At 31.6% G+C, this 25,915-nt stretch overlaps 1 protein-coding gene across 1 annotated transcript in view; it reads right to left on the bottom strand.

Moving 5' to 3' along the window:
• The window catches only part of LOC124356776 (sialin-like), a 31,501-nt gene extending 19,066 nt beyond the window's left edge, over positions 1–12,435 (bottom strand). The window contains exons 1-4 of the mRNA XM_046807973.1: positions 12,376–12,435; positions 9,449–9,544; positions 6,331–6,502; positions 4,849–5,082 (exon numbers count right to left, since the gene is read on the bottom strand). Of these exons, the coding sequence (XP_046663929.1) occupies positions 4,849–5,082; positions 6,331–6,502; positions 9,449–9,543 (501 nt within the window). The 5' untranslated portion in view covers position 9,544; positions 12,376–12,435. The remainder of the gene's footprint in view (positions 1–4,848; positions 5,083–6,330; positions 6,503–9,448; positions 9,545–12,375) is intronic.
• Positions 12,436–25,915: the final 13,480 nt, after the last annotated feature.

Below are 25,915 nucleotides of genomic sequence, written 5' to 3'. Positions count from 1 at the left end.
AAAAACCCTCAACAATAGTTAAAAACTTTACAATAGTAAAAAAATTGATGACACATTTGAAAATAAATTGTTGCAGATAAAAACAGAAATAAACTGAATTCAAAATAATGAATGAAATTTAAAATAATTTGTTTTTTAAAATATATGTGAGGTTAGAAAAAATATATTGTTAATTAGCCTACAAATTTTACTTACTATTTTCATGGATATAAGAGGCAACGTCATTTAAAGATGCAGCGAGTACAATCCGACGTAAGACCATCGAGGTATATAAATTACAGGTTCGTGCCGACCATCAATGACACTACTGAATTTATGACATCTCATGAAATCGAGCGGCAGATTAGCGAAATAAAAATGGGCCTCGCTTTAAACGACGAAGGGGCTTCAGAACCAGGAAGTGGAGACACGCGTTGCAACGTGTGTCTTACGATGAAGGCAACCAGGATGGCCACACCTTGTGGACACAATGTAGTGTGCAGGCTGTGCGCCGTCTCTATGACCGAGTATGAAATATTTCATCAGGTCACAAATGGCGATGGAACTATTTACAACACATATACGCCTGCCACTAACATGTTCTATTTGTAGAGCAATTGTTGGTGCTTTTGTAAAACCATTTTAATCATATCTTTACCGTTTTAAAACAATGTAACTGTAAAATATATTGTTCTATTAAAAGTGTCTAAAAGAATGGTTTTCTTCTTTGCACAACTAGTTCGTAGTTACCCGTATTACGAGTATATATATCTTATATTTATTGCAGCGTTTTATATATTTTGTGCTAGCTAATCCTATAATGTATATATCTATTATATATAATATAATGTCAGTTTGTTCTCAAGATGTCCTGTGACGGAAATAAATAATATATCTTTCCAGCCCTCATAGGCTTTACTGCGTTCGGCCAATAGAAACCTTTATACTTTAATTGCTTATTTATGAAACAGGTGTAAGCATTATTAAAGATTTTGAAGACTATTTTATTTCATCTATACTAATAGATCCAACTCTAAATAGCGAAACATTATCCGAAAACACATAAATATTTTTCCAACTTTTTTCCAAACTGCAGACATAAGCATTTTCACAAACTAGCCATTAGCATGAGATTTTTTATAAACAAACACATGTTATTTTCGATTAAATATTAAAATACAAATAATTTATATATACTATCTGACATAATTAGTTTATATAGTTATTAACAGTAAACCTTTTAAGAAAGGAAAAGTTATTTGTTAAAACACCTTTAACATTGCAACATTAAAACAAAAATATTTGAAATGTTACTCTATTTAATCAACTTTTTTACTATTGTCGAGGGAACTGCAGAGGGTAGGTTAACTGTTAAAGGTAATAATTTTAAATTTTATGTTATTGGGGGATATTTTCGTTTTCTAGCCATTTTCCAAGTTCTTTTCTTTACATAATACTATAGGTTTAGTTATATTTAAAACATTTTCATAAAATATGCAAAACATGCTGTATATGTGTAGTGATTTTCAATTCGTAAAATATAAAATAATTAAAGTACAAAACATAAAATTATAACTTTTAAACATACAAATTTTAAAATTTTGGTGATTGTGTATGGAACTGACGAGCGTATCAAGGGAAGTAACATAATCTAATTTAAAGAGAATGTAATTAGAAAAATTTTGATTGAAAATCGTACTTCTAAAATTAATATTAAAGTCGGGAAGCTGGTCGAATACTGGAATGGGCGAGATATATCCAGACATTTGTCTACTTCGTAGTTGATGAGAGAGAAATTCGCTTTATTTGTATTACTAAATGCATTGACTGAAATAACCTACTGATTAAATTATATACACCCAAACGTGTTTTTACTGCTCAATTACTAAAATAACCGCATATGTATGTAACGGTTAAAAAGGCTCAATACTTATTACTGTATTTTTCAATAATTTAAGTGATACTATTGTATCAATACTCAATTTTAATTGTTGTTGTCAATTAATATATTTAATTGTTATTTATGCTAGTTATCTTTTAACAATTTCACTTTTAGTGGCTGTTATTAAAATATGAGTACAATTGGTTGCATGTAACACTAGCTACCCTCACTGATACCCTTAGATTCACACTCAATTTTGCTCGTATGACAGATGCGTTACGGAAACATCCTTTTTAATGGAAAAGCAGGCATTTCCGACATAAATGGTGGTTATTAAAGAAAATTCCACGTATAAATCCATTTTCCACTAATTACATATGACAGTAAAGATGTTTTAGAATTCTGAAGTCGGAAGTGAAACATTTCTATTTGCACTATTTAAATAACTGAAATTTTGCTTGCTTGAACAGTTTCAAAGATTCCAATATTAATGAATTGTTAATAAATAATTTTAGATCAATTGGTTGAATACTGAGGTCTAAGTCCATAGCCCTTTTGCAGTGGACTCTTGTAGTATAGAGACCTTAGAGAGCTGGAACGTTAATATATAACATGTCGTAATTCTTTAATGATTTGTTCCTTTAGACTAAGTATATGGTTAGATCTCTGGTGATTTGAAAATAATAAATAGTATTTAGTATTTATATCTTTTAATTTAAGTATAAACTGACAAATCAAATAACAAACCCCAAGGATTAGATCGAATCATAATTTTAAGAGCTAATGCTAGAATCACAAACTAGCAAAGAAGAATCACAAAATGCTAGAAGGGGCATTTTAAAATTATAATAACATTTTGTACTACATGATTTCTATATGGTGGTTTGAAACGGAAAAAGAAGTTTTATGATGTAACATATTTTTAGCTTCCATAATTTATCTTTAGTTATTATTAGTCACATTCTAATACATTTAGCATATAACTTTATAGGGATTATTTTAAATTCTCCTTTTTAAAAAGATGTATTGACGACATGTTTTGTCGGCATAGTCGAAATGTAATTCTCCTCATTTAATTAATTTTCTACAATGAAGAATGGTTAAATGATGGTAGCCACTTAACCTATTCTTACAGTTAAGATTCTCCTTAGACTACTAGATACGATTATATCTTAATATATTAAATCTTAATCCTCTAAAGAAACTCTCCATGACTTCTTTTTCACCTCAAACATTATTAATAAGCATAAATGTGAATGAACATGTATATATCAATTTTCCGTGCAGGTATTAGAAGCATTTATTAAACTTCAAGTATCAACTTTATTCAATCCACAAAGTAAATTATTTCTAAATTAAGAGATATAGATAGAGTTAATAACATATTGAAATTAGAAGAGGAGTGAACGAAAAATAAAAGTACAATTTTGCTGTGAACAGCACTAAAATTCTATTAATTTGTTTAAATATTACAAATAAACTAATTTTATAAAATTATATATTTATTTGGCATGAATTGTATAGTTTATATAGAGAATCAAACTAATTCGTAAAAATGTAAGTTTTAAATAATGAACATTTACGTTTTTAATAATTCATTGTATATAAGCTAAATTACTGATTACTTTCAAAATTGTATGTAATTTTTATCTACTATTATTAATTTGATCTATATTCTTGATATTTATAATTGCTATTTATCGTTACAATTTCCATTTTTAATATTTATTTGTATTCCATTTTTATCACTCTTACTTGGTAATGTCTTATCATTACTGCTTATAAAGTATATCTGTATCTGGTAAAAGGGGTTTGTATTAATATAGTTTTAAATTAATACAAAACAAATTATTACATTTGTAAATTTATAGTGGCAAGAGAATAATTTACGCTACATCAATACGAGCGCAACTTTCAGCGCCGTACGACTGGTGCGCGGCAACATCTCGCCACATTGTCCGGCTGCACGCAGTTGACACAAAGACCCTAGTAGACTAAAAGAACCTCTGAACAGTTTAAAGTAGGTCGTTGTCTCAACGACCCTCTTACTATATTTTATCCATTGAGTTTAAAAATGGGTTGTTGTCGCTACGACCCTTCTTCACATTGCTTATACATTTCTCCATTTTGGTCCGTTGACACAAAGAATGGTTGAGTAAAAGACCTGGTTCTCTCAATATAAGCATTTACTATAATTTAGGGTCGTTGAGACAACGACCCATCTTTTGAAATATTCAACTAAACAGGCAAAAAGTGGTGTTGTTGCTACGAACCCAGTTGAGTAATTGACCCTTTTCATTCGTTTTACTGGGTCGTTGTCACAACGAACCTATGTAGAAAATCTTAAATATCAAAATAGGGTCGTTGTCTCAACGACCTGTAGACTAAATGACCCTGTCTTATTTGTTATTTTCTCAGAAAGGGTCGTTGAGTCAACGAATAGTAGTGTAAAAGACCCGTCACCCATATGACCAAGCCAAGCACTTCCTATGTATCTTATGCTATTATACTGTAACCTGTATATTGACATGTTTGTAAATTTACGCTAGTATTTAACAATAAAAACCATACAGTACTACTATTTACAATATATAATAGTATTAATCCAATCATTTTATTTCTTTCTCTTTATAACCAGTGAACAAACAACAGTCAATGTTTTATAGTGTACCATATCAGGTACAACAATATAACAGATACTAAAAAGTCTGAGTTATAGTTAAGTTCGAATTTTTATGGTTTATATTTAATACCTACTTCTTCTACTATACATATAAATTTAAATATTCGTCCGAAGACTTTTCTCTAGAAAAGAAAACGGTCATAGGTAAACAACCTCTATAAATAAGAATTTGTTGATTTGTCTGAAAAACATACATGCATTTTGTAATGCATCTGGGATAATTAACACATTATTCAAGCTTTTAACTCTAAAGAGTACAATATTGAATGCATAAATATAAATAAATAAAAAAACGTTAACACACCTCAAACATTCCTTCAAGGACACGAGTGGCAACCAACAAGTAGACGTGTATCTTAGCAGCAAGAGGGGTGAGGAGGGTGAGGGCGGCAGTGGTCAAAACCCCCATGCCAAACAGTCGGACACCTCCATACTGGCAGGCAAGCCAACCTCCGGCCACTTGTGTAAGAATGTAGCCATAGAAAAACGAACTTAAGATCTTGCCTTGTAGCTCCCTGTCCCAGTCAAACTCTGGCGGCTATAGAGAGAATTAAACATAAAATTGTGTTTAAAGAATTCCAGTAAGTAATAATTAAGCTGGTATAATACGTCTGCTATAAGCAAAATGCATATTCATCTTGCTACTATATGAAATGGAGAAATCCTACTGATGGCGAAACCTGTAACTTTTTAATCACATAAACATCCAAAGCAGAAAATTTGTAACTGACTGGCAAATTGAAGAATAACATTACAATGTAATATAACAGGTAATCTGTACCTATATTCCAATGCGATCCTGGCTGTTTTACAATGTGTAAATATTTTTTGAACATCAACAATCAAAGTGACGTGGTGCATCCCTAGCTAATTGAAATAATTCCCTGGACCTCAACATACATTGTGCATATGAATGATTTATCTTCTGTATAAGTAATTACAAAGATGACAATGATACAGGCATATGAATCTAACATTGTACTAGGTGTATGCTATATATTTACATAATGCTAGTTGATAAAAATGGTTCATACGTGTTTGATAATGGCGGATTCAGAGTACTGTATTAACCTTGAACATGTCACTATTGCACTCATGAAAACATGTTCTGATCCACATTAGTGTTATTTCGCTATCTCACCACCAACAATCTAGGAATCCACCCCCAGATATTGCAGAGAGCATTAAGGTGTAGAAGTAGATCGTCATGCTAGTTAGCACTTGAATTTGAAAGGAACTGTATCTGACCATAATAATTACCTAAAGACTTTTTAGATTGGTAAAGTTAACAATCAGGCAAAGGTTTCATACAAAAGTTATTAATTACCATCATCTAAAAGAAAAAATCTATAAAACTATTATTTCAAGTCCCATTTACGCATCTTCCTCTTCACTGTTATTGAGAAAAGCTTATATAAATAAACAATGTTCACTTAAATTCCCCTATGTGATCCAAAAATTGTTATGTTTTTGATAATTTTAAATTGGGGTTTTGGATAATTATTGTTTTGGATCAGACTCATTACTTGCTATGTTAGATACTTACGTTATTTTCACCTTAAACTACGTTGTTATCAGACCTGTGTGTGTGTATATATATATATATATATATACACAAAACACGCAAAACCATAAACGGTCAGCGACAGTGTTACAGCTTTATTGAGTACAATAATTTCCCTTCCTAAAAATTTTAAAACAAAACTTAATATTAACTGTCATAAACAAAAAAATACAAATATCACAAATTTGTATATTTAGGTAAATGAAACAAACAGCAACTCACAACAACAATTTCTTCTCCATTATGACCAATGACAGTGAAGTTAGAGGTCATCGCAACTATAGCCACACTCAGGTTCACACGGAGAGCATAAATGTTGGCGAACCCGAAGAATGCCAAGAATGCTATCAAGTACCTCTTTGAAAACCAGTTGGTTTCCATTCTTGGAGCTTGTCTGCAATATTTATAAAAACAAAAATTCCATTAGTTTTTCTACTAGCAATCTAGAATATGGCCTGATACAGTAAGGATTTATAGTTGATAAAAAAAAAATTCTTTTATTACTAGAATTACAAGTACAGACATTTACAAAAAGATCATATAATGTTAAGGTCACAAAGTCTAAGTAAAACTGCAAGCTTCGTCCTAGAACTCTTTTTCCAAAAATATGCTATGTTTTAAAAGATAGAAAAGTAATATTATGACATAATTTATGTTACTTTATTTTTACATTAATAAACTATTTGTTATTGGATCCTCATTTTGTTCTTTCAACAAATTCGAGACTCTAACTACAGAAATAAAGGTTTATATTAGAAGAAAAATCTTCATTTATTTTATCTCCCAATGGATCTGAAACTGGGCTCTCTTTTGCCATGTGCTTTGGACCAATCACAAGCTATAAATGAGTCTAGGAGCTGAGAGCCGATTTGTATTGTACAGTGGAACCTCGTTGAACCGGACAATCCGGGACCGCGGCCGATCCGACATAACGAAAATCCGAGTTAACTGGAGAATGTTGAAAAAATAAAGAACAACATGTACAAACAGTACAATATTTTTTTATTGAGAAATATACCTAAAATACAAATCACGATAAATTATAATACACTATACACAGTTTAATATTTATGAAAGAATTTTCTTAATTTGTGTTGCGTCACACATCTTTTTTAACATGAGAAGCTCAGCCGGTGTTGTTTCTTCCTGCTGTTAGACATAAACCATTAACTCGCTCAAATGAGATGCTGTTATTTATGGCTTGTAACTGATCATCTCTGTTATTGGAATACACGTAATTATTGAGTTCTAAGAACAGTCTACTGATAAACATCTGTCCCACGCTCTGCAGTCTGGGCTGACGGCAAAAAGCTAATTTTAAATGTTTTTTGAACTGATCCGGATTACCCCGGACATCCGACATAAAGGGGTCTGACTTGCACTGTATAAGTAAACAACCTGGCTTTACCTGAAATCAACAGAGAAATTTCCCCTCAGAAAGAAATTAATTGTCAGGCATACCAGTTTTGGTGGAGTTAAAACGGTAAGGTATCAAAAGGGTGATAAATATAAATTGATTATTTTTTCTTAAATAATCGTTTTTTTTAGCTTCACATATTTAAAACTAATGGTCATACATGAAAAATAATACTAACCAAATACAGACCCTTACAGTCTGACTGAGGGTTCTATAACTATAATTAACGTGTTTGAGGGTCAGTTTTAAGTATATTAAGGTACAAAAAATATAATATAAGAAAAATATTTGTTACATAGCTATATATACGACTAGATATTTAATTTTTGTTTCATACGTATATACACAATTAAAACAGGATTAAATATTTACTTATTATTATTATTATTTACATATTAAAATTAAATTTAAAAAGTAGTGAACCAAGTGACATGGAAATAGACATATTTATTTTACCCTTTAGAAGCTAACTAACTGGCAGAACTCAACCTCGATACCTTTAATGTTTTTTGATGTTACATTAAAGGCACTATCTAAGAAATGGTTTCATTGCTATGACTTCAGAGCTAAGCAACACCTACTAGCATTTCAACTTTTAATGTCAATGTTATGGTAATAGCAATGCAAGAATATTGAAATTTTAGTTACGTGTCCACATGGCACCATTTAGAGTTCTTCTGGTATTCCTGATATCAAAATAGTTATTAGAATACTGCCCTTGTAATGGGTTTCTGGTTATATTTTGTAGAACCACATCATATCCAGAGTTTATTACAGTGAGATGAGTCAGAACTTCCTAAAACCTTCAATTAAGTAAACAGATTTTTATTTTATTTTATTTTACATTTCAACGGACACCTCCATTTTTACAGTTTTGAACAATAATTAAACAATGAAAGTAAACAACCACAGTGACAAATAGAGCAATAACGATTAATAAACTGTTTAAGTGACGAAACGGATATAAACTATGAATGACAATAACGTAATTAATCATTAGTGTACCGTGATTTGAACTGTGGAAAACAACGAACAATAACAGCAATAAATTAGCACGAAACAATGAGAATAGACAAGAATTAACAAGACACATTATATAAATAACAGCAATGAGAGTCGTACAGATAAAGTGTAAGAACGAGTGTCTTCGCTTTATGGTTTCATAATAAGCGACACCCAATACTTAAAATATTGTAGGCAGCCAAAATACATATTTACTTTTTCGGGGGTTTTGGCAGCTGCTGTGATGTTATTGATAATGTTTAACAACAGGTTAATGAATAACAAACTTGAAACTCTTAATTTACATTAAGTTACAGAAGATTGAAGAATCTTGGACAATTGGAAAAAAGTTATTTTACCAGTGATAGTAAGTTCGTTTCAATATCCCAAAATTATGATGGGACATCCAACATGATATTTAGTATTCTCTGGACAAATTTGTAAAATACATGGATTTTAGCCTTGCTGTATGTCTACCTCTGATTCAGGGCCCCATTTTTTCCTTAAAAAGTTCTTGACCCGTTTCTTTTTTGAAAAGTACATTTCGGTAATACTAAATTATTAAAATAATAATAATCATTTACTAAAAATGTTATTGAAATAATTGAAGATTGGGGTGTCCAATCCCCTTAAAATCCCTTGCTGGCTACTTCCCTGTTTTCACTTATTAATTGATTTTGCCAGTGGGTATAATTTGCAGTTTCACTATTTTTTTAAACCATTTCACTACATATCTGGTAATAGGAACAATGCCATATCTGGTAAGGAATTCTTGGACTTTAAAATACCAGATGATTTTTAATGGTTAATTATGTTTTGTATTTAAATCATTAAAAATTAAAACTACTGCTTAAAACAAAAAATATTAAAGCCTGTTGGATTAATGTGATTTAGTGAAAATACATTTAGCTCAAAACTAACCTCAAACTGGGATCTGGAGAAAGTCTTTCCGAAGGTTGTACTGTCCTTGAAACTGGGGCTGAAGCATCACTGTCTATCTCTGACTCGTACCCCATCCTTAACATACAATTGTTGATATGGACAAAATAAGACAATATTACGACAATGAAATCTACCAGCCAGACTTTAATTATAAGAAAATGCTGACATTACCTCAACCTAATTATTGTTAATGTAAATTGTATTCTAAAGCTAAAGATTTAAATTAATTATTATTTTTATCTAAACACAACTGAGATAAATTTTTGTAGCTAAAGCTACAATTAATTCTATTTTTTCTTATAATTTCTTGTAGCCTATTACTCAAGAATACATTATTATTTGATACATTTGTTACATTACACATTTATTATAATTTAATACATTTTATTTGTTTCATGTAACCATATAAGATAGGTTCATCTGTTATTATTTATTATTTGTTACCAAGTGAAGTCTTGATTATCTGACTCATTAATTATTGTCAATGCTAAACTGAATGCGGTTTTTGTCACTCGCAGAACGTTGGCAGTGACCCTGTATGTGTATGTGTTTTAGACACCCTTGGCATACAAAGAAACAGGAGCCCCATAATAATCAATTTTATTAATTGGTAAATAGATGATCAAACACACAGAGTATCAATAGAGTAGTGTATTTTAACCTTGTTGTTTAGTATCAATGACTAAAGTCAACTTTAGGCCCTAACATATTTGTAAAATTCTACAAATATAAGGTTTGTAGGCAACCTAGTTCGCCTGTAATTCTCAAGACACTACAGAACAAATCTTTGGTTGATGGAGCCAACCTTCACAAGACACTACAGAACAAATCTTTGGTTGATGGAGCCACACACTTCATAATTCAATTTAGTTTTTATCTAATATATTAAAAATGCACCAAAACAAAAGAATTAGTCTATGTTATCTGGATAGTAATAAATTTAACACCTACCACTATTATTTCATAATTTTTTAATAGATTCCATTGACTATTTTAAGACACTTGTTTTTTTACAGTAAAATATTTTTTTCACTGTACTTTGTTCAATAGAGTAAAAGAATGTCAAAAAAGGAACAATTATTTAATCAATACGGAAAGAACACCCCTTTCAATGTTTAACATTAAATTACAATTTTTGCCTTAACACATGTCTGCAACAGACGCCTTAATACACAGAATAATAGGAATAATATTCGGCCTCACACAGTATTGAGCCGTAGGCTCCTCTCTGGAATTTTGATATAGGCCAACTTATTACCTAATATTATCTCGAAAAAATTATCTTTCACACTAGCAAAGCATAATGCCTGCTCTGATGGCCAGTGGCTTCAGGGTGTTTTAACCCTCTGGAAATTTGATATGTCAATAATATATTTTATATGTGGATTATCTCAAGGAATGTTTCTTGTTTATTGCAAGCAGTATAAGGCAGTATCATAAGGTGTTACTGAAGTCCGCATTTACAGCTGGAGGCATTCGTGATCAGAGAATCTAGAATTTGTATTTGTTACCTGATAGATACTACCATTACCAGAGAGTGGTGGGGCAACAGACTCAGAATTAGAACATAATGGTACTTTGGTATTATCTGGATGCCACTATTTTTTGAAGAGATTTTCTTACAAGAGACCTACAAAAACTACATTATTAGAAAGAACAAACTTTATTTGACACGGTGAAAATTACATGTCATTATGATATTATGTTTTATTTTCTGTCTCCCAGAATAAAGCGATGTCCACGAGAAGGAGGCTATTCTGTCCCTATCTATTACTTGTAATTGAAAGATGTAAGTAGGTTTAGACTACAAAGATTATTTTTTGTACTGTTTTAAGTAGTAAACATAATCACCTGTTTATGTGTATATTTTAACGTAATGTGATTGTTTATATTGTTAGTTCTTCTTTTACAATTATTGTACATTGGGTTTACCATTGGAAGTGAAATAAATAAATAAGGTAGCCTAAGTGAATGTTATTGTTTTATTGTAATTATATTACTTATATTTTAATCTGTACATTATATTAATATTTATACATTAATTTCTAAAGATTGAAAACTAACCAAATCATATTGTTCTTTGAAATATCTAGCCTATTACGTTAATTGGTCCGACATTTTGCTTACAGTCCTTTGGATGGTCATGAATATTGATGATTGTATATCATTCAATACAGTAATCATCATCTGATTGTGTTGGTGACCACTAATTTTACTGCAGCCAATAGTAGATAGGAATAAAGTGGCCTCCTTCTTGCCGACATTGCTTCCTTTTGGGAGGCGGAGAACAAGAACTGATCTTCGTAATGACATTTTATTTTCACAGTAAGTCAAATGAAGTCTGTTCACAAATACAGATGTTTATTCCTTCCTTGTATTTAAATTACAGAAGAAATAGCATAGTAAAATTATGTGTTTGCCTTAAACAAAAATCATGCAGGCTATCTCTTGACTTTTAAATCTAAACCACTTATTTAAATTTTTACCAACTCGGTAAAAGTAACCTGTCAATTGTCTACAATGTTGTAAATTAGTTAGCCTGTCATTTTTTATACTGAAGTTCAGAGTAAGGAGCTTTGACTACTATGTGGTACATTAGATACCATTACTATTCATAAAAATGGAAATAATAAAAAAAAACAATATAACAGTTATATTTTACTTTTTTGAATACACATCGTTATTAATATCTTATTCTACTTTTATGCAAAGTGAATTCCAAACAATATTGTAGACTGGCCTAGCTTTACGAACCATACGGTAACGAATAAAAGTATAAGAGAGAAATGACAATGGCATATATGCATATTAATATAAATAATTCATATAGCCATAGTCAAAAGTACGAATTAAAGTGCTAAAACAATTCAATAATATAAATAAAGGCATTTAAAATGCATGACAACCTGTATTGTTTGAATCGGAATCAACAGCCCGATGACAGCCGCTGCAGACAGCTATATTGCAGACGATTAAGAAAAAAGTTGATGACGTTTAAGACAGGTTTGCTGGACTACCATAGAGAAATGTAAGTAAAATAAGAACACTTTTTACCAACCAAATATACTACTAATGTATATAATATACTACTTGATGAGTAACTAAATTTGAATCTTAATTAAATTATCATAAGAAGCAATACATGTGGATGAAAAATGTAACCTAAAGTCAAATATATTGTATCTGTCTATGAAGCGGTAGATGTTCTTATACTAGTCTTTTATATTGTATTACAATCAATCAATAAAGAGTTGAATATTTTTAGTTGGTGTTCAGCGATGAAGGGTTTTCATAAAAACGAGGGAACGATATCTATCCGTTACATTTCACCTGCAGTCTTACATTTCTTAATTCTCACTCCTCATTTGACCATCTACCCATATTATTAAAGCAATTTCTTGCTTTTTTACGATGACTTTAAGTATCTGAAACTATTATTATAATTTTATATTTGGTATTAGTAAAAATCCCTTACACTAGATGTGCCCTTTGTGGATTTAAAAACAACTATAGCCTTGTACGCCTCTACCGCTTGGGCATCTTAAGTTCTGTGTTAATCTTATGAGATTTTTATTAAAACACACGTGTTGCTTAGGCAGTTATTCTCAATCCACTAGACAAATTTTTATCACCTTTTTTATCAACTAACTGATTAAAGCATCCACTAACCAATTTAATATCAGCTTATTTCTTGATGATGATACACTAGTATATTATTTAAAGAATTTCTTGGTTTTTGTATGCCGATTTTAGGCATCTGAAACTATTACCTTACAAACATATTTGATCTTGACTTATAGCTCTTACACTCTAGATTGCCTTTTGTCGATTTGACATATATCTGTCTATAAGGCATAGACTATAAAACAAAAAAATACAAGACTGGAAGGTAAGTGTTAAAAGTCGTTGATGAGATTTGATTCTGCGTGGGCATTATTGCATTGTAGTACCCTCCGTTGATCACCGGAAACGGAGTATTTTACTTTCCGTTTCTATATATGGCGCCAATTTCAAGTACTTCGATACGATATTGATCTTATTAACATTAATAACTTTACATACTTTGATGTGCAGAAATTTGCACCAATATTAATATTGTAATTGTTATTGTTCATGATATGGTTTACAGCAACTAAGCGACTCTTATTTTTTTTTTTTTTTATTGGACTCTTATACAATAGTGGAGAGATGCATTTATTCTAAGCTGATCTGAACAGTTCAATACTTAAGTTGTTGATTTTATTTATTAAACTTATTTTACTTTAATTGTATAACTGTGTAGTTTAATGCCTTAATAATATGAAAAAGAGACTCCTAAAACTTAAGTAGTTGAGGAATATGATGTCAATGGTACTATCAAAATATTGTATAGACAGACAAAGTGTGTATATTTTTATAGAATTACTCAACAATATACATAGTTTATCCTACAAAAAATACAGACAATATAACAATAATTTTATATCTTTCCAATATTTATTAAATAAATTAGTCTATTTAATGTATTTTAAATCAAGAATCCACTTAGACGTTATTCTCTATCGTTATAAATTATCTGTAAAGATACAATAAATCTATATCATATGTATATCTTATCTATATTAGTTTTTTTAATGCAGTCTGTTGTGAATTTGCTGTACTGAATCTGAAGAAAACTATCAACGACTTAAAACATATTGAAAAATGTGTAAATACACTGATGTCTTAAATTAAAATTTCAGCAAAGTATATAGAGTTATTACACAACAAACTTTTCTGACGTTTTAAATTATTTACTATACTATTACAAAACGTCCCTACAACCACAACCTAGCTTGGTTCCTTTTAGCATTGTTTCACATCTTTGTACATGTTTTAGTTAATGAACTGATAGCTCAAAACTGTATGAGCTGTAACGTAGTAATGTCTTATTGTCTTACTAACTATACTTCTATTAGTCTTAAAGAAGAGAAAGAATAAAAGTATTTGGATTTCTATTGCAAAGAGACCTATACACCTTCAATTAATATTAATTACTGCTAATAATCAAAAACATTGTTTTATCAAAGAGCAACATAATTGCTATCAACAAAGCAAGGAAAAACTATTTATGAATGTAATTGTTGTAAGTTAAATAAAAATACACATGAAATTAAATTAGCATTACCTAAAAAAACTGAGGAAATGAGTTATGAAACTTATTTTTAAATTAATGTTTTTAAGCAGCCTTTGTATATTAGAAACCTTTTTAATATACCGTATTAGCAAGAGTTAAGTTTATTTAAACTACCACACTTAACAAAACAACTAATTATGAAAAATCCTCTTGCCTATGAGTTTCTTGAAAAATGAAGGAAGTACTTCTTTACTGGTACAAAGACAAGCTTCACGTCTCTTTACTTTGAGTGGAACTATAATTAAAATGTTTTAGTAAGGCAACATATAGTATTTGTTTTAGTTCTTTCGGTAAACAGTTTGTTGATTTCTGGACTATTTATATTAATTTGTTTCACTTATTGTAAAAAAGTTATTATCAATGGGTTTTACAAAAGTAAAGTAATTTTATTAAAGATTAAAATTTAGCATTTAAATAATGTAAACATAAACAACACTGTAAAATCGTAAAAAGGACTATTCTAAACAGTTGATTCTATAAACATCTGATGTTAGTCAGAAGCGAGGTACCATGACTAGCGCTCTTTTCGGCGTGGCACTCAACTAGTGCCCATAACTGAAGAAGAAGTTATGAATGGTGCACCATTCGCCATATGTGAGTTAACCGGGCTTGCTATAATGCTTTGTCCCATAGGCTTCAAATCTTCCAATGTTAAGCCGCGTTTACACTGGAAACAAAACATGTTTATAGACAGTGTTTCGGAACAATGTTCCTCAAGTCGAAGAATACTACTTGGAACAATGTTTATAAACAATGTTTCGGAACAGAAATTCGGTGTTCCTCCACATGTTTCTTGTTTCCCGTAGAAAAGCGGTAAGATCAAAGGGTGTTTATAAACATTGTGGAATTTTTCGGAAACACAAGACGTTTAGATATAGGAACATTGTTGAGAAACATAAATCATCAGGTCTACCAATAATTTTTTATGCGTTCTGTTGGTAGAACAAGTTGTCAGTATGTTTTGTTTCGATGGAATGAAAACAATGGTGTCATACAAAGTCAAGAATTCCAAAAATGTGTTGCTTCTATCGACTTGTCATGAAAAGCCATAATTGATAAGGACTCAAAAAAACCTCTAATCATTGAGACATACAACGCAACCAAAGGAGCAGTTGATACTTTGGATCAAATGTGGCATCAAGAGGCGGTGGCCATCATGTGTATTTTTTGGTATGATAAATATCATGCTAGTAAATTCATATGTTATTTACACTAGTAACATGGTGAAAATGGGCCCGAAACCGCTTTCAAGGAGAAACTTTGCAATGCAAATCCAATATGACCTCATCACACCATGGCTTCAGCACCGAATGAACTACCCAAACTTACCAAGAAAACTCCGCTAATCAATTGCTGAAATAATTAAGGCACCTCTTCAAACAAACAAAGTTAATGTCCCTCAACACCCCCGTCGAACAATTTGTGGATATGTCCATCAGCAAAACGGAGGATGACGTCAATCTTTTGCTGCCGATGTGCTAAGCCAATCTGTGCCGAGCATCGCGGAAGATGCTGTGTCCATTGTATAGATGAGATTTAACCATAGACTTAGTTTTAAAAAGGTTTACTAAGCTGTATTGTAAGTGTTTATACGCAAAAAATGGCATTTGTTTACAATAAAATGTATTTGTACATTTTTTGAATCCTGTCGTAATTTTTACGATTCGTTAGCTTTAACGTAACTTTTTGAACACGTTAGCTCTCTAGGGTTAAGGTCTTTGAATAGGTCACTTCCTCTATAAACACCTCGTGACGCAAGTGAAGGCCTTACCCAGAACCTCCTGGGTTCTCTGTCACATAACAAAACACAGGTAGCGGCAGCTAGAAGAAGAACATCCTCCTCGTCAGACGACATCTTCAAGAGTGGCTGTCCTAAAATGTTTAGGAACATTGTGTGCAAAATATTTCATGATAATAGCAAAAATATAAACAAAGTTCCAGGAACATTGTTTTTGGAACAAAAGTTCCAGAAACAATGTTTATAAACATGTTTTGTTTCCAGTGTAAACGCGGCTTTAATGAGATTGTAAACAGTTAAAACACAAAATATGTTGCTGAGGCAACACAATCCAATAACCAACCTACTGTATATTGATGGATTATAAAAATTAACATCCATCTGAAAAATTATATAATGTTCTATTTTAGAAAACACTGAAATTTGAAGTATATACAGGTATATACCTGTATGCATTCCATAACCTAACCTAAAACTGTGGTTAATTGATGAGAATGTTTGTCATGGAGTGTTAAGAGTGTTCTTCTAATTGAATTAAATGTTATTGACAACGTTGATCAATTATGATTTTTACATCATACTTCTAGGATACTATATATTCAGCTAATATAATTTGATTGTGACCTCAACATATCAAAGTCTCTGCTAGACAATTCAAACACACTTTATCAGACTGTTCGGACTGAGGTTTGGATATCACTATGTGAACACTCTTATTTGCCCTAAGTTACAGTTTGACCTCTACCCAAATTCCCCAGGACAGTAGTTCTATGGTGTCAGTTTCGGACTCGTAATTGGTTCCTTTGTCTACCCTTGTCTGCTGAATGGCGTAGCCATCACTGTTTCAAGAAAGGCACGATCGTAAGCTGATTCTGCAGATGTTTCCAGTGATTAATTTCTCCCTGAACCATGCGGTCACCATCAATTCTTTAGGACGGGTGGCGAAATCTGCACAGATATTGACTTCTTTGGTGACGCCTCTACTTATTTCAAAAGAAAAGCCGTACAGTTTCCGAAGTACTGATTTTTTTACTGTTAATGTTTGAATTTTTCATTATTAAATTCTCATTGTTGTTCACGTATTCAGATTAATGTTATTGTTATATTTATTACTAATACTGTTTTTATGACGAGTTGGTTACTATATTGTTATGAAATTAATATGGTTATTACTATTAATGCTACATTTCAAAGAACTATCATTGATAGTGCGTAAGTATTAAACCGTTATTTATTAAAAGTTCAATATTATTGTTCTTATATTAATGGTGTTAAAAACATTATTGTTAATATTTTAATTACCTTCCATTGCTCACTTGCCTTGTTACTGCTTCCTAGAGTAAGTTTAGGGTTAAATGTAGAATATGCCGTTTTATCAAGCATACTTGACGGTTTTTTTTTTTTTTTTTTTTTTATGTACGAGTATGTTATTAAAGTGGTGATGACCGTTGTAATAAATAAATACAAATGTTGAAGGAGGTTATATAAGGTAGCTGAAGCCAAAATGTTCTGGATATATTTCTCAAACGTTAAATATTCCGTAAATTAAACATTCTTAAATAATACAGATTACGAAAATACAGCAGAATGATAAACATTACATTTGCGTGTCTTCTACTTCTGCTCTCAATCTTTTGATATTAACTTTTACTTTGGTCACTTCATCACCATGTGTTTCAATTGATTACTTTATTTGCTTGCTTAACGTGTGTTTTAGAGTTTAATTCCTGAAAAGAACCAATAGAAGTTCACGAAAAGCCGCCTGTCAGTTATGAACAGATTACTGTAAACGTGTCACGAGATGAACCCTGGTCTCTTTGCAAACAGGCAAATTCAACGCTAATCACCCCTCTCAAGACTCTTACTATAATCGTGTGCACTAATGTTGCATACGTAATTACTAAGTGCCTGCCAAATAAAGTGATACCACTACAATACCGTATACTGTGCCAGGGGTCATCTCGTGACTCGCCTACAGTAGTAAACCAAGAAGTGATTTTATTTCATGGACTGCGATTGAATAGAGTAACGTTGGGTAAGAATTTACGTTTCTTAATACAGTATTTTGAGATTGCAACACAGTTAGAGTTCATGTTGAATGCATTGTTTCATGAAACAGAGGGACAGTATGAAATGCAGCTGGATTGCGATTCTGACGTAACATTGAACAACAGAACGGAATAAGTTAAGGTTCATTGCCTTAATTAAACTAATGCTACACTAAGAATCGGTACATTCTCCTAGAAAATAGAATATATACTAGAGTCACTAAATATCATCTCTGTATTCCTAATTACAGTAGAATGTACACAATATTAGTCACTAAAAATGTAACTACTACAATTTTTAAAATAAACTAACTTTTAAAACTAGTAATCAGAGAACTAAATATTTAAATATAATGTTAATGTGAGGAAACAATCGTTTTTCAAAGCCGATACCACACAATGTTTGAAGATGGTGCCATATTTAAATAGATTAGATGCAGTAATGTGATTCAAGGAGATTTTGTGTAATTTTTTAACAGAGCTCTATGTAAAACACGTTTAGAGGAATATAGTTTTTTTGAAGGAAACAGGATTTCCCAGATATTTCCCACACGCCTAAGTGAGGAAGCACAACAGCCATGCTGTTCGAATATATTGTCAAAAACAAACTTCAAACAAAGAATATAGTTTTCTTAGAACATATTTTTATCAATAACTAGCTGTTTCCCGCGGCTTCGCACGCTTTTCGTAAGCTTTGCCCGTGTAAGAGCATTTTTGGTTCAAGTCAATTATATTTCCATCGCCAATGTAGAGTTTGCCTTGATGTCACGATCATGAAAATCTATCAAAAGTGTATTGTACACGTACATATCCTTTATTATAAAGTGGTCTAACACTCAACCTTTAAGTTCAACCAGAAACTTATTTTAAAGACAAATATACATAATTACTTAGCGCCTTCAAATAGTATTTGGCAGTTAAATATACGTAATTGCCTTGCAATTTCAGTTTATAATGTGCAGGCGATTTGAAAACTTGTATCTTTTGCAGCGCCGTCTGGTGGCGAGTTACATCAATGGGCGTAGCTCCGTAGCATATAAACCTTCTCAGCGGAAAAATATATATACATACAAATTTTCATCATGATCGGTCCAATAGTTCACGATTCCATAAAGGACAAACATACAAACATTCATTTTTATATATATAGATAAAATAGATATGCTCTCATTGCATTACTTCGCAAGCTAGGCAGATTGAACACCTGCATTTATGATTCCAATTTTATATAAAGTACAACCTCTAATATACATAAACACATAGTATAATAGTGAATATAATTGTGTATTCACTACATAAGGGTTGATGCAGATGCAGTGTACCTATTCAACTATTGAATACATGTTTGCTACGATGTAAAGTACAAAACACATGAATGTTTATCCTTTTGTTGCTTATGAAACATTTCACATTATACTTAGTAGAAATTAAGAATTATGATAAAATATATGAATACATTTGGAACTAATATTATACTAAACAACGTATCTGCTTTGAGTAGCATTATTGTTTTTTCAAATTAAAGTTTTTTTTATTTTCAATTCTTTGATTTTAGTATAGATTTTTAAAGCCGGGTTTTGGTTTATTTACTTTGATTTTGAAAACTGTATTATCCTTATATTGTGCATGATTTAATTGTAAACATATTTTAGTATCTACAATTTACATTTAGTTACAATACAATAATAAAAATACGATTACTATTTTTATTTAAATAATAATATGTGCATTCGTATGTACTGTAAGTGTATCTTCTAAAAGAATATATGTGTGTTTATATCCCTATGGTTTGTTTACAATGTATACTATAAGTTACAGAAATACATGCCCATATTTTAAAGTAAAAGAGATATTCTTGAAGAACTCCATTTTACAATCCAAAAATTCTAGGTAAAAGGTTGAGGACATCACCTGCAGATCTTAAGATATGAAATGTTACAGAATCTCTGCAAATCTCTTAAAATAGCGTCTTATTCTTGGCTTACTATGGGATGGTCTCCTAAAAGTTCAATTTTCACTCAACTTATGCTATTTTGTAGAGCAGACAAATAACATATTTTCAGTAGGCCACAAACTTTTGAACATTTTCCAGAGAAAATCTCATCGACATTCAACCTTGACTGGGTTGCCTCCAGAACTCCCCAACGTGTAAACTTCCACCCCATTTAACCATCAAAGATATGTCTACACCATTGTTACTACATCATTTCAAGCCATACAAAAATAGCCATAGCCATAGGGATAAATGTGGATCCATTTATCCATTTATACGTATTGCCCGGCCACCAGACGGTATAGAATTGTTGTCAGGCGTATTTTTTGTTTAGTTCACAAGAATCCAGCTCTCTTGACATTGCCGTCGATACTACATCAGCCTGTATACTTCCCGGCGTACACTTATTGTACATATTTGTAGTTATCTGAACACTGGAGTTTCAAGATCGTCTTCTCGCATTGTTACCTTTTTGTTTCACCGGATGGGGAGTCTTAATCTCCGGCTTCCGCAGTTTGGTGCGGTGGTGCGCGGCGCATTCTTTTTAGGATTCGCACAGTAACTTATAATAATTATTGAATGTTGTTCAGCAAGGACATAGCCAGCGAGGGGGTCCAAAAGGTCTGGACCCCCACCAAAATTTTCAATTTTTAAAAATACATTTTTAGTAAACGATTATTATTATTTAAATAATTCAGTATTACTAACATGTTCTGCTGAAAGATCGTTCTCAATAAAGAAAAGGGTCAAGAACTTTTTAAGAAACAAAATAGAGCTTTACTCTCTGTCCACTACGGGAAAATAGTTGGGTGGACCCCCTCCCAAATTTTTCCTGGCAATTTTTTCAGGGTTTCTTTTTTATTAAGAGCTGTTCTTAGGATTCCCTTGCTAAATATTGATACTAATAAACAAAATAAACCTTTTCTAGCACAAAACTCAAATTTGCCGCTTATCTAAGCGTTGCACCCATTGATGAAAGTTAATTTTTTGTAATTATTTTTAATACCAAAAGATCCAGCGGTGTTTTAATCCCGCTAAATATAACAACATTTTTATTTGTTGTCAGATTTGCTTGAAACTCAAAACCAATGTATATTTTAACAAAATAAGCATACGACCGGTTCTCAACCCCAAATATAGCAAAAGTCACGGGAGCTCCCAATGCATGAAATTTCCTGGAATCCAGCAACGTTCATTGCCTCAATTCCCAGTTTATTTTAGCCACCTCAGTCCTGGAGGATTTAGGCTGCCTATTCTTTACAAATGTGTAAAATAATTGAAAATGCACACGCTTTAGGAAATAACTTGATGTTACGAAGTAAACTGAAACAGTTTAATTTTATTTCTCTCGAACAATCAATAAATTGAGGGAAAATGAGAACAGTCATAGCTTGTGATAAAGTTTAAAACAGTTTCTGTTTTCCTGGATGCACAAGTCAGCACTTTAATCTTGCTGTGTTTGCTGAACAACCTGGTAGACGACAACTGTACTTAGTTACAGGAGTTGGCATTTCTGGTAAGTATAAAGTACGCTACCCGGATTAATCTTGGTGTCTTGCAGAGAGGAGGACGAGTACATTCCAAGTCTGGATCGTTGTCATCTCACTCTCCTTGGGTTCCGTGGGAGAGGTAGTGTACATATTGATCCTTAAACTTCATCAAGTCCAATATGTCTCGTCTACTAGTTCCAAGTTCATTTTGGTTTACATGTATTTAATACATATAGGTATATCTAAACAAATATTTAATCAATTTTCACTGCAATATAAAAACCATAAAAATCTACTTGAGTTTTATTATGTATATCATTCTCTTACGACAAGAAGCTTAACAAATTTGCACCTAGTCCTATAAGGACCTTTGAGCTACTTCCGGAGAGACAGGATATTCTGGATGGGCAAGGTTAGGGGTAGGGGACACCTCCTGTCGAGATTTATAAACCAGCCTCTCCAGTCAAAGCAGGCAGGGGGTGGCACACTCTTATGTCTAGGCTGGCAAGAACCTTACTCTTAGGGAACGAACCCTACCAACACCAACAATAATCTTCTGCAGTAGACTAGACCTATCGAATTATCCTTGCGCCCCAGAATCTCGACATTTGCAGTTAGTGCTGTGCCGGTCCTGGACATCTATAAGGTTGCCCAGATTTAAGTGGCACATCGGTTTTTGCTGTGCCCAGTGTAGGTTAAACGGGAAGGTATAAACCTGCCATAAGTGAAAAAAGTGAAATAATTAAATAATGATTTGATTCCAGCATTTTTTACAATAAAAAGAACAAAAATTTTTTCTAAGGAATAAGAACTGGCCACGTTTACAAGTATTGTGGCCAGATTGACAAAAAAATAACAACAACAAAATAACAACAAAAAAGCTAGAGTCCAGAATTGCAATTGAATGACACAGAGCCGCACACTGTGACGTCTGTTCTTTGTATCACACTACAAACACATTAAATTATACAGCCACCATTACACTGTTATATTTAACAAAGCAATACAATTAATAAAAAAAAAATCTAAACTATTTTAACAATAATATAGTTTTAGAGTTCATTGTTATAATAATCATAATTTTAAAATAATTACAAAGTACTTAAAGAAAACAACCACCTTTTGACCTTACTGCTAAAAGTTCTTAGACCTACTGATTCTTTGATTGACAAGGGTAGCTTATTAAAAAACGTAGGATCGCTATGACGAAATGAACATTTAAACGACGATTTACTTTTGGAGTTCTAAATATTCTACGATTTATATTATGCCTTAGGTATAAAAGATCAGTAGTTCCAGTATTTCCGCTTCTCTGGTAAAATAATCTAAGAACTTTATAGATATAAGTATGCTGAAAGGGCAAAATTTTCTTAGAAAGTAAAATTTTCTATCCGAAGATTTGAGTATTTTATGTAAGGAATTTATATGTTTTTCAAGTGAACCCTCCTGGGGAGAATATATATATATATATATATATATATATATATATATATATATATATATATATATTTATTTATTTCAACAGGATCGTTGGGCCAATTATCAGGGGAGTAGTCGAACCACTCCTTTCGATTGGTATCTGCTCATATCTTTAGGTGTAAAATCCTACACAAAGGCATGCACAAAGGGGTAAACACTTTATGATAAAGCGATCGCACAGGTCTGAACATTATTATATGAAGTGGGGTGAAGCAAAAATAATACATAGTAAAGTTGTTGAGGGGTGCGTGGAGCAGCTAGAATTTACACAACTTGTATCGCATGTTTTCAAAAAACATTCTCGTCTTCGGGGCCTCAAGACTACCAAAATCAAATTATAAAATTACTATATCACTAGACATTACACTTTATGGATTAAACAAGTTATCGTTAACTTAGGAAATATTTTCTTATCCAAAATAAGGATTCGGAAAAACACAGTAATTCTGTCATTATTTTGTCCACTATTGTTTTCTCTTTTCCATTTTATACCCTCAATTATCTGTGTACTTGCTGGGGATGCATTTCTGATTGCGCCGGCCCTGAAATTGATCTACATTTGCCGTTAATTTCATGCGGACCTATACGTGCCAAAATGTCGTACATACTATATATATATATAATGTGTTCCCAAAATGTCGGAAAATATTTTTGTACATGATTAAGTAGGTGAAAATAAACGAACAAGTTACTATAACACTTCGATTCGATTTGTTTCGCCTCATTTTGTATTTTGATTTTTTTTTAATGCTGTATAATGAGAATGTTAATGTTACGCCGTTGTAATTTTACACGTTTGTATTACCTAGTCTCTTGGAATATTTTCTGCACATAAACTTTCAGCTCAAAAAAATCTACCAGTGATAGTTTCAAAATGATGGCTGTTAAGAATTTTTAAATACAATTTTTTATAAAAACTGGCGAGAAGAGGAAAAACTTGTCAATACGCTTAAAAGTCGCTTGTAAAATATAATAAGTGTTATATCTTATTTATTATAAACTGGTGATAAATAATACAATGAATACGTGTCTACTACTTTCGTAAAATCAAAATTCAGTCGATAATTAAAACATAATGTGAAAGAGTAGAGCAATAATTTATCGACAAAAAGTAAGGGCTCTGTGGTGTAATGGTCCACATTCTCGGCCAGTAAATAAAAGATTCGGAATCGAGTACTGGCAGAGCGTGTCATGACTAACAGAGTACAGTCACGACTAAATAACGCTGCTGCTACTTAAAAATGTAACGAATATAAAACTTTTTCATTAACGAATATATAAGTTATTAGTTGCAACTTGTTATGTATAGCTTAACACAATAACCCCAAATGAAATAGCTGGTAAATACATTAACAACACTTTCGCGAAAGTGTGCGCAACCTTTGTCAGAAACAGTACCCAAAAACAAAGTATTACGATGTCAGTGTAGAAGGTATTACTTAAAACACAATTCCAAATATTCGAGGAGGAAGTCATATAATATTTATATATTATCAGATTAAACACATATGACTGATATATTTTAACTACATATATTATAGTTAGAGCGTCATTGCACAGCAGTAGCGTAACTAACTAAGAATTTTCTATAGGAAGGGAGGAGGAGGGGTGAATCTGATTGAAGAGCGCACTACAACACACCGGGGAAATACAGAATAAATATATAGTTAATTAAATTAAATAGCCCTATTTAAAAGTAAAATATATCACTGTTGTATTTAAAAAAGTGGGATTGCTGTAGATATACTTTTTATATTGTTAGGGTTCTATGAGTGTTCTATTCTCCTTACCTCCTCTTAGTTACTTCATTATTGTACAGTAGTTTACCAACATGTATTATAGCTAGACAGTTATTGTTTAGCAGATTACTTCCATATACTATAGATAAACAATTATTATACAGTATATTACGTTCATATACTATAGCCAGACAATTATTTTACAGTATATTGTCTCCATATACTATAGTCAGACAGTTGTTGTACAGCAGATTACTTCCATATACTATAGATAAACAATTATTATACAGTATATTACGTTCATATACTATAGCCAGACAATTATTTTACAGTATATTGTCTCCATATACTATAGTCAGACAGTTGTTGTACAGCAGATTACTTCCATATACTATAGATAAACAATTATTATACAGTATATTACGTTCATATACTATAGCCAGACAATTATTTTACAGTATATTCTATAGTCAGACAGTTGTTGTACAGCAGATTACTTCCATATACTATAGATAAACAATTATTATACAGTATATTATGTTCATATACTATAGCCAGACAATTATTGTACAGTAGATTGTCTCCATATACAGTACTATAGTTGGACAGTCATTTCAGATTAGATTATCTCCATGTAGCCTACTATAGCTAGACAATTATTGTACAGCACATTATCTCCGTATATTATAACCAAACAATTGTGTGGCGTGTTGGATATATGGTAAAATTATTGTATAGAGTACCACATTCATTGGATGAAAGTAGCAGGATCAACTATTTTTGTATCATTAGAAACCATGAACG

The sequence above is a fragment of the Homalodisca vitripennis genome, chromosome 3 (genome assembly GCF_021130785.1).
Source record: "Homalodisca vitripennis isolate AUS2020 chromosome 3, UT_GWSS_2.1, whole genome shotgun sequence".
NCBI classification, from domain to species: Eukaryota; Metazoa; Arthropoda; class Insecta; order Hemiptera; family Cicadellidae; genus Homalodisca; species Homalodisca vitripennis.
The sequence above is the reverse complement of the archived record's forward strand: the minus strand, read 5'-3'. Positions and strand labels throughout refer to the sequence as shown.